The sequence below is a fragment of the Lagenorhynchus albirostris genome, chromosome X (genome assembly GCF_949774975.1).
Source record: "Lagenorhynchus albirostris chromosome X, mLagAlb1.1, whole genome shotgun sequence".
Taxonomy (NCBI): Eukaryota; Metazoa; Chordata; class Mammalia; order Artiodactyla; family Delphinidae; genus Lagenorhynchus; species Lagenorhynchus albirostris.
The window spans coordinates 113,677,888-113,692,613 of NC_083116.1; the positions used below are offsets into that span (position 1 = coordinate 113,677,888).

The 14,726-nt window shown below is 38.3% G+C and overlaps 1 protein-coding gene across 1 annotated transcript in view; it reads right to left on the reverse strand.

The window, feature by feature from the left end:
- PHEX (phosphate regulating endopeptidase X-linked) overlaps positions 1-14,726 on the reverse strand; it is a 196,724-nt gene that overhangs the window by 22,957 nt on the left and 159,041 nt on the right. The window contains exon 16 of the mRNA XM_060137789.1: positions 7,912-7,966. Within this exon, the coding sequence (XP_059993772.1) occupies positions 7,912-7,966 (55 nt within the window). The remainder of the gene's footprint in view (positions 1-7,911; positions 7,967-14,726) is intronic.

Sequence of the window (14,726 nt, forward strand, 5' to 3'; positions counted from 1 at the left end):
GAATCATCCCAAATTGAGGAGGTGGACTTTGAGAGCAAGATTTATGATTTTTTTTGTTTCTTTTAATTTTTTTTAATAATTATTTTTTAACTTTAATAACTTTACTGTATTTTATCTTACTTTATTTTACTTTATCTTCTTTCTTTTTTTCCACTTTCACCAAGGGACAGATCATCCAAAATGAAAATAAATAAGGAAACACAAGCTTTAAAAGATACATTAAACAAGATGGACTTAATTGATATTTATAGGACATTCCATCGAAAAAGAACAGAATACACATTCTTCTTAAGTGCTCATGGAACATTATCCAGGATAGATCATATCTTGCATCACAAATCAAGCCTTGGTAAATTTAAGAAAATTGAAATCATATCAAGTATCTTTTCCGACCACAATGCTGTAGACTAGGTATCAATTACAGGAAGAAATCTGTTTAAAATACAAACATATGGAGGCTAAACAATACACTACTTAATAACCAAGAAATCACTGAAGAAATCAAAGAGGGAATCAAAAAATACCTAGGAACAAATGACAATGAAAACACAACAACCCAAAACCTATGGGATGCAGCAAAAGCAGTTCTAAGAGGGAAGTTTATAGCAATACAATCCTACCTTAAGAAACAGGAAACATCTCGAATAAAGAGCCTAACCTTACACCTAAAGCAATTAGAGAAAGAAGAACAAATATACCCCAAAGTTAGCAGAAGGAAAGAAATCATAAAAATCAGATCAGAAATAAATGAAAAAGAAATGAAGGAAATGATAGCAAAGATCAATAAAACTAAAAGCTGGTTCTTTGAGAAGATAAACAAAATTGATAAACCATTAGCCAGACGCATCAAGAAAAAAAGGGAGAAGACTCAAATCAACAGAATTAGAAATGAAAACGGAGAAGTAACAACTGACACTGCAGAAATACAAAAGATCATGAGAGATTACTACAAGCAACTCTATGCCAATAAAATGGACAACCTGGAAGAAATGGACAAATTCTTAGAAATGCACAACCTGCCAAGACTGAGTCAGGAAGAAATAGAAAATATGAACAGACCAATCACAAGCACTGAAACTGAAACTGTGATTAAAATCTTCCAACAAACGGAAGCCCAGGACCAGATGGCTTCACAGGCGAATTCTATCAAACATTTAGAGAAGAGCTAACACCTGTCCTTCTCAAACTCTTCCAAAATATAGCAGAGGGAGGAACACTCCCAAACTCATTCTACGAGGCCACCATCACTCTGATACCAAAACCAGACAAGGATGTCACAAAGAAAGAAAACCACAGGCCAATATCACTGATGAACATAGATGCAAAAATCCTCAACAAAATACTAGCAAACAGAATCCAACAGCACATTAAAAGGATCATGCACCATAATCAAGTGGGGTTTATTCCAGGAATGCAAGGATTCTTCAATATACGCAAATCAATCAACGTGATACACCATATTAACAAACTGAAGGAGAAAAACCATATGATCAGCTCAATAGATGCAGAGAAAGCTTTCGACAAAATTCAACACCCATTTATGATAAAAAGCCTCCAGAAAGTAGGCATAGAGGGAACTTTCCTCAACATAATAAAGGCCATATATGAGAAACCCACAGCCAACATTATCCTCAATGGTGAAAAACTGAAAGCATTTCCACTAAGATCATGAACAAGACAAGGTTGCCCACTCTCACCACTCTTATTCAACATAGTTTTGGAAGTTTTAGCCACAGTAATCAGAGAAGAAAAGGAAATAAAAGGAATCCAAATCGGAAAAGAAGAAATAAAGCTGTCACTGTTTGCAGATGACATGATACTATACATAGAGAATCCTAAAGATGCTACCAGAAAAGTACAAGAGCTAGTCAATGAATTTGGAAAAGTATGAGGATACAAAATTGATGCACAGAAATCTGTGGCATTCCTATACACTAATGATGAAAAATCTGAAAGTGAAATCAAGAAAACACTCCCATTTACCATTGCAACAAAAAGAATAAAACATCTAGGAATAAACCTACCTAAGGAGACAAGAGACCTGTATGCAGAAAATTATAAGACACTGATGAAAGAAATTAAAGATGACACAAATAGATGGAGAGATATACCATGTTCTTGGAATGGAAGAATCAACATTGTGAAAATGACTGTACTATCCAAAGCAATCTACAGATTCAGTGCAATCCCTATCAAACTACCACTGGCATTTTTCACAGAACTAGAACAAAAAATTTCACAATTTGTATGGAAACACAAAAGACCCTGAATAGCCAAAGCAATCTTGAGAACGAAAAACGGAGCTGGAGGAATCAGGCTCCCTGACTTCAGACTATACAACAAAGCTACAGTATTCAAGACAGTATGGTACTGGCACAAAAACAGAAAGATAGATCAATGGAACAGGAAAGAAAGCCCAGAGATAAACCCACGCACATATGGTCACCTTATCTTTGATAAAGAAGGCAGGAATGTACAGTGGAGAAAGGACAGCCTCTTCAATAAGTGGTGCTGGGAAAACTGGACAGGTACATGTAAAAGTATGAGATTAGATCACTCCCTAACACCATACACGAAAATAAGCTCAAAATGGATTAAAGACCTAAATGTAAGGCCAGAAACTATCAAACTCTTAGAGGAAAACATAGGCAGAACACTCTATGACATAAATCACAGCAAGATTCTTTTTGACCCACCTCCTAGAGAATTGGAAATAAAAACAAAAAGAAACAAATGGGACCTAATGAAACTTCGAAGCTTTTGCACAGCAAACGAAACCATAAACAAGACCAAAAGACAATCCTCAGAATGGGAGAAAATATTTGCAAATGAAGCAACTGACAAAGGATTAATCTCCAAAATTTACAAGCAGCTCATGCAGCTCGATATCAAAAAAACAAACAACCCAATCCAAAAATGGGCAGAAGACCTAAATAGACATTTCTCCAAAGAAGATATACAGACTGCCAACAAACACATGAAAGGATGCTCAACATCATTAATCATTAGAGAAATGCAAATCAAAACTACAATGAGATATCATTTCATACCAGTCAGAATGGCCATCATCAAAAATTCTAGAAACAATAAATGCTGGACAGGGTGTGGAGAAAAGGGAACACTCTTGCACTGCTGGTGGGAATGTGAATTGGTACAGCCACTGTGGAGAACAGTATGGAGGTTCCTTAAAAAACTACAAATAGAACTACCATACAACCCAGCAATCCCACTACTGGGCATATACCCTGAGAAAACCATAATGCAAAAAGAGTCATGTACCAAAATGTTCATTGCAGCTCTATTTACAATAGCCCGGAGATGGAAACAACCTAAGTGTCCATCAACAGATGAATGGATAAAGAAGATGTGGCACAGATATACAATGGAATATTACTCAGCCATAAAAAGAAACAAAACTGAGCTATTTGTAATGAGGTGGATTGACCTAGAGTCTGTCATACAGAGTGAAGTCAGACAGAAAGAGAAAGACAAATACAGTATACTAACACATATATATGGAATTTATGAAAAAAAATGTCATGAAGAACCTAGGGGTAAGACAGGAATAAAGACACAGACCTACTAGAGAATGGACTTGAGGATATGGGGAGGGGGAAGGTTAAGCTGTGACGGAGCGAGAGAGTGGCATGGACATATATACACTACCAAATGTAAAACAGATAGCTGGTGGGAAGTGGCCGCATAGCACGGGGGGAACAGCTCTGTACTTTGTGACCGCCTGGAGGGGTGGGATGGGGAGGGTGGGAGGGAGGGGGATGCAGGAGGGAGGAGATATGGGAACGTGTGTGTGTGTGTGTGTGTGTGTGTGTGTGTGGCTGATTCACTTTGTTGTGGGGCAGAAACTGACACACCATTGTGTGGCAATTATACTCCAATAAAGATGTAAGAAAAATAAAATAAAATAAAAAATAAAAATAAAAATCTCTCTCCCACTCAGCATAAGGTTGAACACTAACATTTCATAAGTCTCTATCATTTTGACTTTTATATCAGAAAATTATCTCGTGGACCCAGTAAACAAATACATTGACCAATAAATTCAAAACCCAACCAGACTACGTCCAAGTGTTCAGGTATATAACCACAGAAGATCAGTTAAATTGCTAATGATAAGCAGGATCAAAGACTTCTAGGACTTTTTTAGTTTGAAGCAAGCTTAGCAAATATTTAGCCTAAACCCTTAATTTTATGGAAATATATATAAATTTCTAATCTTAACAACAGAAAAAATGGATTCCAAATACCTGAACAGTGATGAAAACTATGCAGCTGAGACCTGGGATGATATTAATGGATTTGGTCAATACACACGGATAATTTTCATTTATGCTAATGATAGCGCTTCCCTATAGCAGGCTTTGTCGATGCCTGCTGCTGTCCCTGGGCACTCACCATTTTGAAGCACACCAATCTGACAGCTTCCAACTGCCAGCACCTGAAACTAGTCGCCCGAGGGCTTTCTCTGGCCACCAGAGCCCTCCAGGCCTATACTGGGCAATGCCAGGGAGTTAATACACCTGCTGGCAGTCCTCAATTAATGATGGAAAGTGAGTTGGATGACAAATACCCCAGCTCCTTTGCTCCTGAGATGGAATCATGCTGAAGCATATTCTACAGTTCCCCAGCAAAACTGAGCCCCAGTTGTCCACAGTAATAACTGGCTTAAAAAAAAAAAAGTGGAGGAGAAGGCAGAAGAGGAGAGTCAGAACGAGATGTGACTCAAGCAATGAAATTGAAACTGTAATTAAAAATCTTCCAACAAACAAAAGTTCAGGGCCAGAGGGCTTCACAGGTGAACTCTATCAAACATTTAGAGAAGAGCTAACACTCATCCTTCTCAAACTCTCCAAAAAATTGCAAAGGAAGGAACACTCCCAAACTCACTCTATGAGGCCACCATCACCCTGATACCAAAACCAGACAAAGATACTACAAAAAAAGAAAATTACAGACCAATATCACTGATGAAGATAGATGCAAAAATTCTCAACAGAATACTAGCAAACAGAATCCAACAACACATTAAAAGGATCATACACCATGATCAAGTGGGATTTATCGCGGGGATGAAAGCATTCTTCAATACACACAAATCAGTGTGATACACCATATTAACAAATTGAAAAATAAAAACCATGTGATCATCTCAATAGATGCAGAAAAAGCTTTTGACGAAATTCAACACCCATTTATGATAAAAAAAAAAACTCTCCAGAAAGTGGGCATAGAGTGAACCTACCTCAACATAATAAAGTCCATATATGTCAAACCCACAGCAAACATCATTCTCAATGGTGAAAAACTGAAAGCATTTCCTCTAAGATCAGTAACAAGACAAGGATGTCCACTCTCGCCACTATTATTCAACATAGTTTTGGAAGTCCTCGCCACGGCAATCAGAGAAGAAAAAGGAATAAAAGGAATACAAATTGGAAAAGAAGTAAAACTGTCACTGTTTGCAAATGACATGATACTATACATAGAGAATCCTAAAGATGCCACCAGAAAACTACTAGAGCTAATCAATGAATTTGGTAAAGTTGCAGGATACAAAATTAATGCACAGAAGTCTCTTGCATTCCTATACATTAATGATGAAAAGCCTAAAAGAGAAATTAAGGAAACACTCCCATTTACCATCGCAACAAAAAGAATAAAATACCTAGGAATAAACCTACCTAGGGAGACAAAAAACCTGTATGCAGAAAACTATAAGACACTGATGAAAGAAATTAAAGATGATACCAACAGATGGAGAGATATACCATGTTCTTGGATTGGAAGAATCAATATTGTGAAAATGACTCTACTACCCAAAGCAATCTACAGATTCAATGCAATCCCTATCAAACTACCATTGGCATTTTTCACAGAACTAGAACAAAGAATTTCACAATTTGTATGGGAACACAAAAGACCCCGAATAGCCAAAGCAATCTTGAAATCTGGAGAAAGAAAAACGGAGCTGGAGGAATCAGGCTCCCTGACTTCAGACTATACTACAGAGCTACAGTAATGAAGATAGCATGATACTGGCACAGAAACAGACATATAGATCAATGGAACAGGATAGAAAGCCCAGAGATAAACCCACACACCTATGGTCACCTAATCTATGACAAAGGAGGCAAGGATATATAATGGAGAAAAGACAGTCTCTTCAATAAGTGGTGCTGGGAAGACTGGACAGCTACATGTAACAGAATGAAATTAGAACACTCCCTAATGCCATACACAAAAATAAACTCAAAATGGGTTAAAGACCTAAATGTAAGATTGGACACTATAAAACTCTTAGAGGAAAACATAGGAAGAACACTCTTTGACATAAATCACAAAGATCTTTTTTGATCCACCTCCTAGAGTAATGGAAATAAAAACAAAAATCAACAAATGGGACCTAATGAAACTTAAAAGCTTTTGCAAAGCAAAGGAAACCATAAACAAGACCAAAAGACAACCCTCAGAATGGGAGAAAATATTTGCAAATGAAGCAACTGACAAAGGATTAATCTCCAAAATTTACAAGCAGCTCATGCAGCTCGATATCAAAAAAACAAACAACCCAATCCAAAAATGGGCAGCAGACCTAAATAGACACTTCTCCAAAGAAGACGTACAGATGGCCAAGAAGCACATGAAAAGCTGCTCAACATCACTAATTATTAGAGAAATGCAAATCAAAACTACAATGAGGTATCACCTCACACCAGTTAGAATGGGCATCATCAGAAAATCTACAAACAACAACTGCTGGAGAGGGCGTGGAGAAAACGGAACCCTCTTGCACTGCTGGTGGGAATGTAAATTGATACAGCCACTACGGAGAACAGTACGGAGGTTCCTTAAAAAACTAAAAATAGAATTACCATATGACCCAGCAATCCCACTACTGGGCATATACCCGAGAAAACCATAATTCAAAAAGACACATGTACCCCAATGTTCAGTGCAGCACTATTTACAATAGCCACGTCATGGAAGCAACCTAAATGCCCGTCGACAGAGGAACAGATAAAGAAGATGTGGTACATATATACAATGGAATATTACTCAGCCATAAAAAGGAACGAAATTCGGTCATTTGTAGAGACATGGATGGATCTAGAGACTGTCATACAGAGTGAAGTTAGTCAGAAAAGAGAAAAACAAATATCGTATATTAACGCATATATGTGGAACCTAGAAAAATGGTACAGATGAACCGGTTTGCAGGGCAGAAATAGAGACACAGATGTAGAGAAGAAACGTATGGACACCAAGGGGGGAAAGTGGCCAGGGGGCAGTGGTGGTGTGATGAACTGGGAGATTGGGATTGACATATATACACCAATATATATAAAATGGATAACTAATAAGAACCTGCTGTATAAAAAAATAAATAAAATAAAATTCAAAAAAAAAAAAGGAGGAGATGTGACTATGGATGAATGGTCAAAGAAATGCAACTTTGCTCGTTTGGAAGATGGAGGAATCACACTTGGACCAGCCAAACCAGACTCTTTGCTATTCGAAAAGCAATTTTCTTTCCTTTTCTCACGTTGTTTCCTCCCTCTGGAATTGTATTGGACCCATCAACTCAAATCCTAAGAATCCTTCAAGGTCCACATTTTTCTAGTATGAGTCAATGTATAAGTAAACAAATGCATAAAAAATGAAAGCTACCTGTGTATAGGTTGGCTTTCCTACCTCGTCATACACCCTGGCAACAAGAATCAGAAAACAAATACCTAACATGGCAAGAGTGGGGCCGACCCATGCCAGGTTCTATGCCTTCTTTTTGCTCAACAACCACTAGCTTTGTTCCTTTGACTTTATATTCTATGCTCTGCCAAAACATCATATTCTTTGTTACTTGTCAGTAAGTGGTTTCTTTATTAGTTTACTTACCGAGGATATTCTGTTCCCCAAAAGAAAGGTTTCTGGAGCTCTCCTGCTGGAAATCCTGGGAGAAAGACAAACAAAATTGTAAGGGACATAGGGATTGATTTAATGATGAGTACCTGGTTCTAGCTTTGGCACTGAAGTTCCAAAGGCCCATCTTAAAGGTACTCCTCATGGAGCTGGGATCCCTCTAAGAGATCCAACTATCTCTAAGATGATATTAATTCAACTGAGTTTGAAATCAGTGCATTCCATCAGTTTCAAGGAAACTATTTCGCATGGATACACTATTGGCAGTGTCCAGGTTGCCGTGAACTGGGTTCCTTCATAAACAGCGCATGCAAGAGGCTTCCAGCTGTCTTGTGGCTTCCCCTGATACAGAAAGGGCCAGCTTCATGGGCACACAACCAATGCAGTCACACGGGGCCCCCGTGCAGAAGGACCCTGCAATGAAATTAATGCTCTGCTGTCACTGTATGAAATACTTAATAAATTTATGTTTGAATGTGATTTTGGAAGTGGAGACCAAGGGGACAAGAAAGCATGCATGTGAGCAAAGCAGCCATGCAAAATATTCCTGTCCACGGTTCCTTTTATGCTCCATTTGCATGCAGCATCCAAGATGCTCCCTGGGAGCGCAGAACTCCAGTAGACCCACAGAATGTGTGAATTCAGCAAGACTCAAAACGAGTACAAGGTAAGCATATTACATCTAGGACTGAGTATGTGGGAGCTCTGACAGCCCTCTTCGGGCTCTTTCTGTTGGAAGCAGAATTTTCTTTGATCACCAAAGGGCAGCAGTGGCATTCTAAGAAACATGAATGGCCAAGGAAGTCTGTCATACTCTTTCTTACTCCTGTATCAGTCAACCACATATACCGAAACGATGACGTAGAAGGAAAGGGAAAGACAGGACAACCCATAGTTTCTTTTCCTTTCAGTCCTTTCTTACTCATCAGTAAGCCAAAGGTAGAGAGTGTTGGTAGAATGTACATGTATATAAGAAATGAAGTAAAACCAACTGAGTTAATTTTATGCAGTGTTTCCACTGTTCTGGCAAGAAGAAAATACATACTCATGTACAAGCTAGAAAATATAAACTACAATTTCGTCAATTCTACATCTAAGTTAAAAGTTCTTTTATCTGGGGAGTTCCCTGGTGGCACAGTGGATAAGACTCCATGCTCCCAATGCAGGGGGCCTGGATTCGGTCCCTGGTCAGGGAACTAGATCCCACATGCATGCTGCAACTAAGAGTTCGCATGCCTCAACTAAGGAGGCTGCATGCCACAACTAAGGAGCCCACATGCTGCAACTAAGGAGCTGGCAAGCCACAACTAAGGAGCCCTCGAGCCGCAACTAAGGAGCCCACCTACCACAACTAAGACCCAGAGCAACCAAATAAATAAATAAATAAATATTGTTTAAAGAAAAGTTCTTATATCTGTATTTGTTTTGGCATTGCACAATATAAAGATGAATGGTAAAATTACGCTGATGATTTAAATTTTTAATTTTTCTTACAACTTACAATGGTATTAAATAGCAAATTAAAAATACTGTGACAAGTCTAGAGAAAGAAAGGCTGTAGAAGACAGGACAAAGCTATATATTTTAGCCCCTTTACAGCACTTTTTCCTGCTTTCTGAAAAAGAGGTCCCCATATTTTCATTTTGTACTAAGCCCCACAAATTATGTAGCTGGCCCTGGGTGCAGATGAGTGGGAGAAATGCCTTGTTTTGCTGTGCCATTGCAAGTCACCACTAAATTTTGTTCCCTGGGGTTGATCCTAGGAGCTGCACTTACAAGCCATCACAACTGGGAATGCAAAGAATAGTAACAAAGAAAATGACAGAGAGAGAGAGATACCTTCTGCAACATCCTTGCCTGCTCCAGAGCCACTGCTCAAAGCTGCTGGAGACTAAAAGCTCTTTTGTAAGAGTTCAAATGTTTTATCTTCCCTCTCTCCTTCTCAACAATCTGTCTACCTCTCCTCCAAGACAGGACACTACGAGAAGTGAGGGTAGGAAAGCACATTCTTAATTTAGAAGTGAAATATTAATTCTATGTAATTCATATACATATATTATTTATATTTTTTTAATAATATCATAGTTTGAGATTTCAGCGTGCAAAAACCTAATTGTAAAACAGAGCTGGATCCAGCTAGTAGTCCTCTCTCTTCCTGCTGCTTTCACATAAAGGAAAATGCATCTGACTCTGGAGGGGCAATGTCATATTAATCTTCATAATTTCCACATTTTCTTAAATATCTTTGGCATCTTTATATCAATATTCCATCATCTTTTTGGTGATTACTTTTAGTAAGTCATTCTGACTTGGATATATATATGCAAATATATATTACATATATATGCAAATCACAGTTTTTATATGAAAATTCTGTCTCACATAATATATCATCAAAAAGCAATGATATTTCCCAATAAGAACAATGATCATAGACCAATGTGACTTAATTATTAAATCATTATGGCTTTCCTGCTTGGTAATGTGCCCAGTTGGAAGCATTTATGTTCATTGCCAACCCCTTTACAGGAAAACATCTGACACCTGCACGAGCCTCCTTTCTGCCGCTGTTGCTGTTAGAGGCCCCAGACTCGCAGACCGCAGCCATCACACTCCCCTGATCAGCTGTATCTTCGCAGCTTGTCAGGGCCATGGAACCCAACACTGATCAACAGAAGAATCTGATGCCCTTAGGACCATTTTGCTGAAGTGAATGGATTAACTGTTTAAGCTGCATTTTTGGAGATGTCAACTGGCAAGAGTGATAGATCAAATCCCAACAGGGCCAACTCAATATCTTATCTCATAAAGCGAATGAGCTCTATTTAGCAAAGGTAGAAGTGAAAAATAATTAAATAAATGGAAAGGGAATTCTTTTTCTTTTCCTCTCCCTTTTTAATAGGCTTTTCTTATCTTTTCTTGCATATCCATTTTATCTCCTCTTCTTCCCATTTCAGCACTGCCTCACCACCTATTTCACACTTTTCAAGCTCCTTTTTCTATCAGTATATTTATGGGAGACATTCCTCACAATGTAAGTGTGTGTGTGTATATATGTACGCACCCATATGAACATGAGAGATAGGAGAGAGGGAAGGAGAGGGAGGAAAGAGAAATTTAACTATCGGACTGGCAAAAATTCATAAATTTAATAATACTGACCAGGGTGTAGGAAGCATGTTGGTGGGAATATAAATTCTTGCAAGCATTTTGGAAAGCAATTTAGTCATCTCTCAATGCTTTAAATGCCATTTAAAAAAATGAGTAACTGCAGGCTGATAAGGAAAAGGCTCTAACAGATATTATTAAGCAAAAAAATATTAAGTGTAAATACAGCATTCTGTCATGTATGAGTCCTTTTATGTGTACTACATGTGTAAATGTATGCATAGGTATATAGAGTCAGGTCTGCTATAACGCTTGTATTGAAAAGGTAAATTTGTTCCAACATGATTGAAGTAGCAGGGAAAAGACTGGAACGTAACTCCAATTTCACATTTTCTTATGCACAATTTTGTCCATGAGAAATGCTAGATGAAAGCAGAAAACTGCACCCAAATGAACTGAGCTGCTTAAGAGTACACAAAATGCACACATCCCAACATGGACCAGCTACCTCTGTCCCCCATGTGTTAGAAGCCCTACCCATCCACATCTGGTGTTAAAACTTTTCAGATAAACCTCCTTCCACCACTACACAGTAACTCACAAGCTGCAGGCCCTCCAATGCCAACTTCCCCAAGCAAACGTCAGGTCTTTTTTTTAAGGGAAAGCACCATATTTACTGTAGAGTTTATGTATTTACCCATTTAACACGTGTAAAACCGTGCTATCGTTTTTATTAGGCTCCTAGCTTTTGTTTTCACGTGTCACTGATAGTTTTTGATTGCTGTGCCCCAGCCCCATTTGTCCCATAAGCCTTGTGGCTTTTATTGCACAGTTTTGCATAGTGCAGTGATGTTTAGGACCACATGTCGCATTACAGCAGAACTGACTACGTATATACACATCTATGTGCATATGTACACATATATATTCCCACCAGCGGTTCTCAAATTTTGTCATGCATCAGAATCACCTGGAGGACTTACTGAAACACAGATTGCTGGGCCTCACCCTCAGAGCTTCTGAGTCAGTAGGTCCAGAGAGGTGGCTAGGAATTTGCATCACTAACAAGTTCCCCTGTGATGTGATGCTGATGGTTTGGGAACCACACTTCAAGAACCACGGCCCAGTCACTGGCTGTCATGCACTGTGGTGCTATGGCTAAATATGTTTATTGCTGCATTGCTGTAACTGAGGAAAGTGTGCAACAACCTAGATGTTCAACAGGAGGGGAATGAGTTAATGATGGTATAACCATATTATGGACTGCTGTGCAGCAAATGAAAAGAAAGAGGCAGGTCTCCATATTCTAGCGTGGGAAACTCTCGAACAAATGCTGTTAGAATAAAGCAAGGCATAGATATAGATATATAAATGCCATTTATATATTTAAGATAACTATCCTATCAGTTTGAGTATATGTATGAAAATTCACAGAAAAGGTCTGTAAAATACATACCAAAGTGGTCATAGTGGTTACTTACCTCTTGGAGCTAAATGGGATTTGGGGTGGTGGGTGGTTAAAGGGGCTTTGGACATAAATGTAATGTTTTAAATATTGATTAATCAAAGGTAATCAACTTGTATAATTAAAATGAACTCTTTTAGAGACTTCCCTAGTGGTCCAGTGGTTAAGAATCCGCCTTCCAATGCAGGGGATGCGGGTCTGATCCCTGGTCGGGAAACTAACATCCCACATGCCGCAGGACAACTAAGCCCGCGCGCCACAACTACCGAGCCCGTGCGCTCTGGAGGCTGTGAGCCACAAGTAGAGAGAAGCCCGTGCGCCGCAACAAAGAAAGATTCCGCATGCCGCAACGAAGACCCAACACAGTCAAAAATAAATACATAAATACATAAATATTTAAGAAAATAAAATGAACTCTTTTAGAGATAACAGGTGTGTGTATTACAGAAATTTCTTCTAAAGGTTATTCCAAACAGTTTATAGTTAACTAAGCTTACATAGTAGTTTTTTGCTCATACATTTGTCAATACCAGCAAATTCCTATTTCAAGCAAAAATACAGACTGTGGTTAAATAATTCCAAACACTAACATTCTGACAAAAGAAAATATTGGTATCTATATGTTGTAACAACCTCACTCTTTGGTAGCAAAAAATTCTCTTTCTCAAATCTGTGTGTAGGAAAATCACAAGGCCTGCTTTAGGCTTTCTACTTGGGTCAGCCTTTTGTTTCTACTGGCATTTCTCATAACTCTATCAATGAATACTGACTAACCTAGTTGGAATCTTAGCAAAATGGTGACCATAGAGTGCTTTTGTTTAGGACACAACTGCCAAACAACGGATCACATTCAGTGGGTCAGGTTCAACTAGTCGGTCTTTAAAGTCATAAAGTTATATCCTAACTGCAGCTGTATCTTTCCAGGAAAAGTTAAATGTCTCAGTGTGTCTGGGTTTCAGTATCCATTTTACTAGTGTAAAATCACATTAATTAGGTTTTTTAGTAGAGGCGAATATAGAGGAAAAAAACAGAATTAGCCCATTGTCCCACAGCTCAGAGCTAAGAAAACAAACATATAGCCTCAGGTATAGAGAGTTCAAACTGTATGGAGAGATGGGGAAAAAATTAATAATTTCCCTTTTTTCCCCACCCCTCTCCCCCCAGCCCAGAACTTCCCACTACTATGTACAAAACTAGCTTCAGATATTTACTCAAATGTCACCTCCTTCTCATTAAGGCCTTCCCTAGTGCTTTTTAAAGGAGGAAAGTATTATTCTACCCCCCTTTCTTGCTTTATAGCTCATCATAGTACCACCATCTATGATACTCTAAATTTTACTTATCCTTTATAAAGTATTGTCTGTCTTTCCCCAACTGGAATGCAAGCTCCATAACAAAAGGACTTTTATTTTTACCATTCTCTCACTGCAATATCTCCAAAACAATGCCTGGCACGTGGTAATCACTCAATAAATATTTGTTGAGTGAATGGAATCTGCACTTTGTGAAACTCTAAACGGTGACTGGGGTTAAACATTACCTATAGCTATGAGTGCGTGTTAGCCAAAGTCTAAAACATTACACGACACTATTAGTACTACCAATGTGCTACTCCTTGAAGTTTCCATATTCAATACCAGAATGGGGCTATGTTCCATTATTCAAGTTCTGGTTTTCCTTTATCTTCTAGATTAGGTACTCTGTTGGTTCCATTCCCTTACAATCATGGCCGAGCTAGTGCGGTTTTGAAGTTTGCACATTTTTTTCAATAAACTCTTAATCAGAATGCAAATATTAACAAGATGAAAAGCTCTGTCTAGCTCCATGCAAATTCCATCACCCTATGTCCTCTTAGCCCTCCGTAACACCAAGGAATAAAAGTAGGATATTTTCCCTTTTATGGTTTTATGGCATATGCTACAAAGAGAAAATCACACAAAATACTGATTTAGATCAGAGTCCTTTGGTCCTAACAATACTGAATGAAGATAATCTCTTTTCCCTACACTCTTTGTATGCTTTCACATAACTGCCACATTAATTTTAAGTTCCATATCCATAAGTGTGTGGTTCAAGAAAGTTATCATGTGGCAAGTATTCTGAAAGCATTTTCTTCCAACGTTTTGTTACTTGTAAGTTTTGGGTTTTGTTTTTTATATATTGACACTTACAAATGGTGATTTGTAAGTGTCAACTGTAGTTGACAACTTTAAGACAA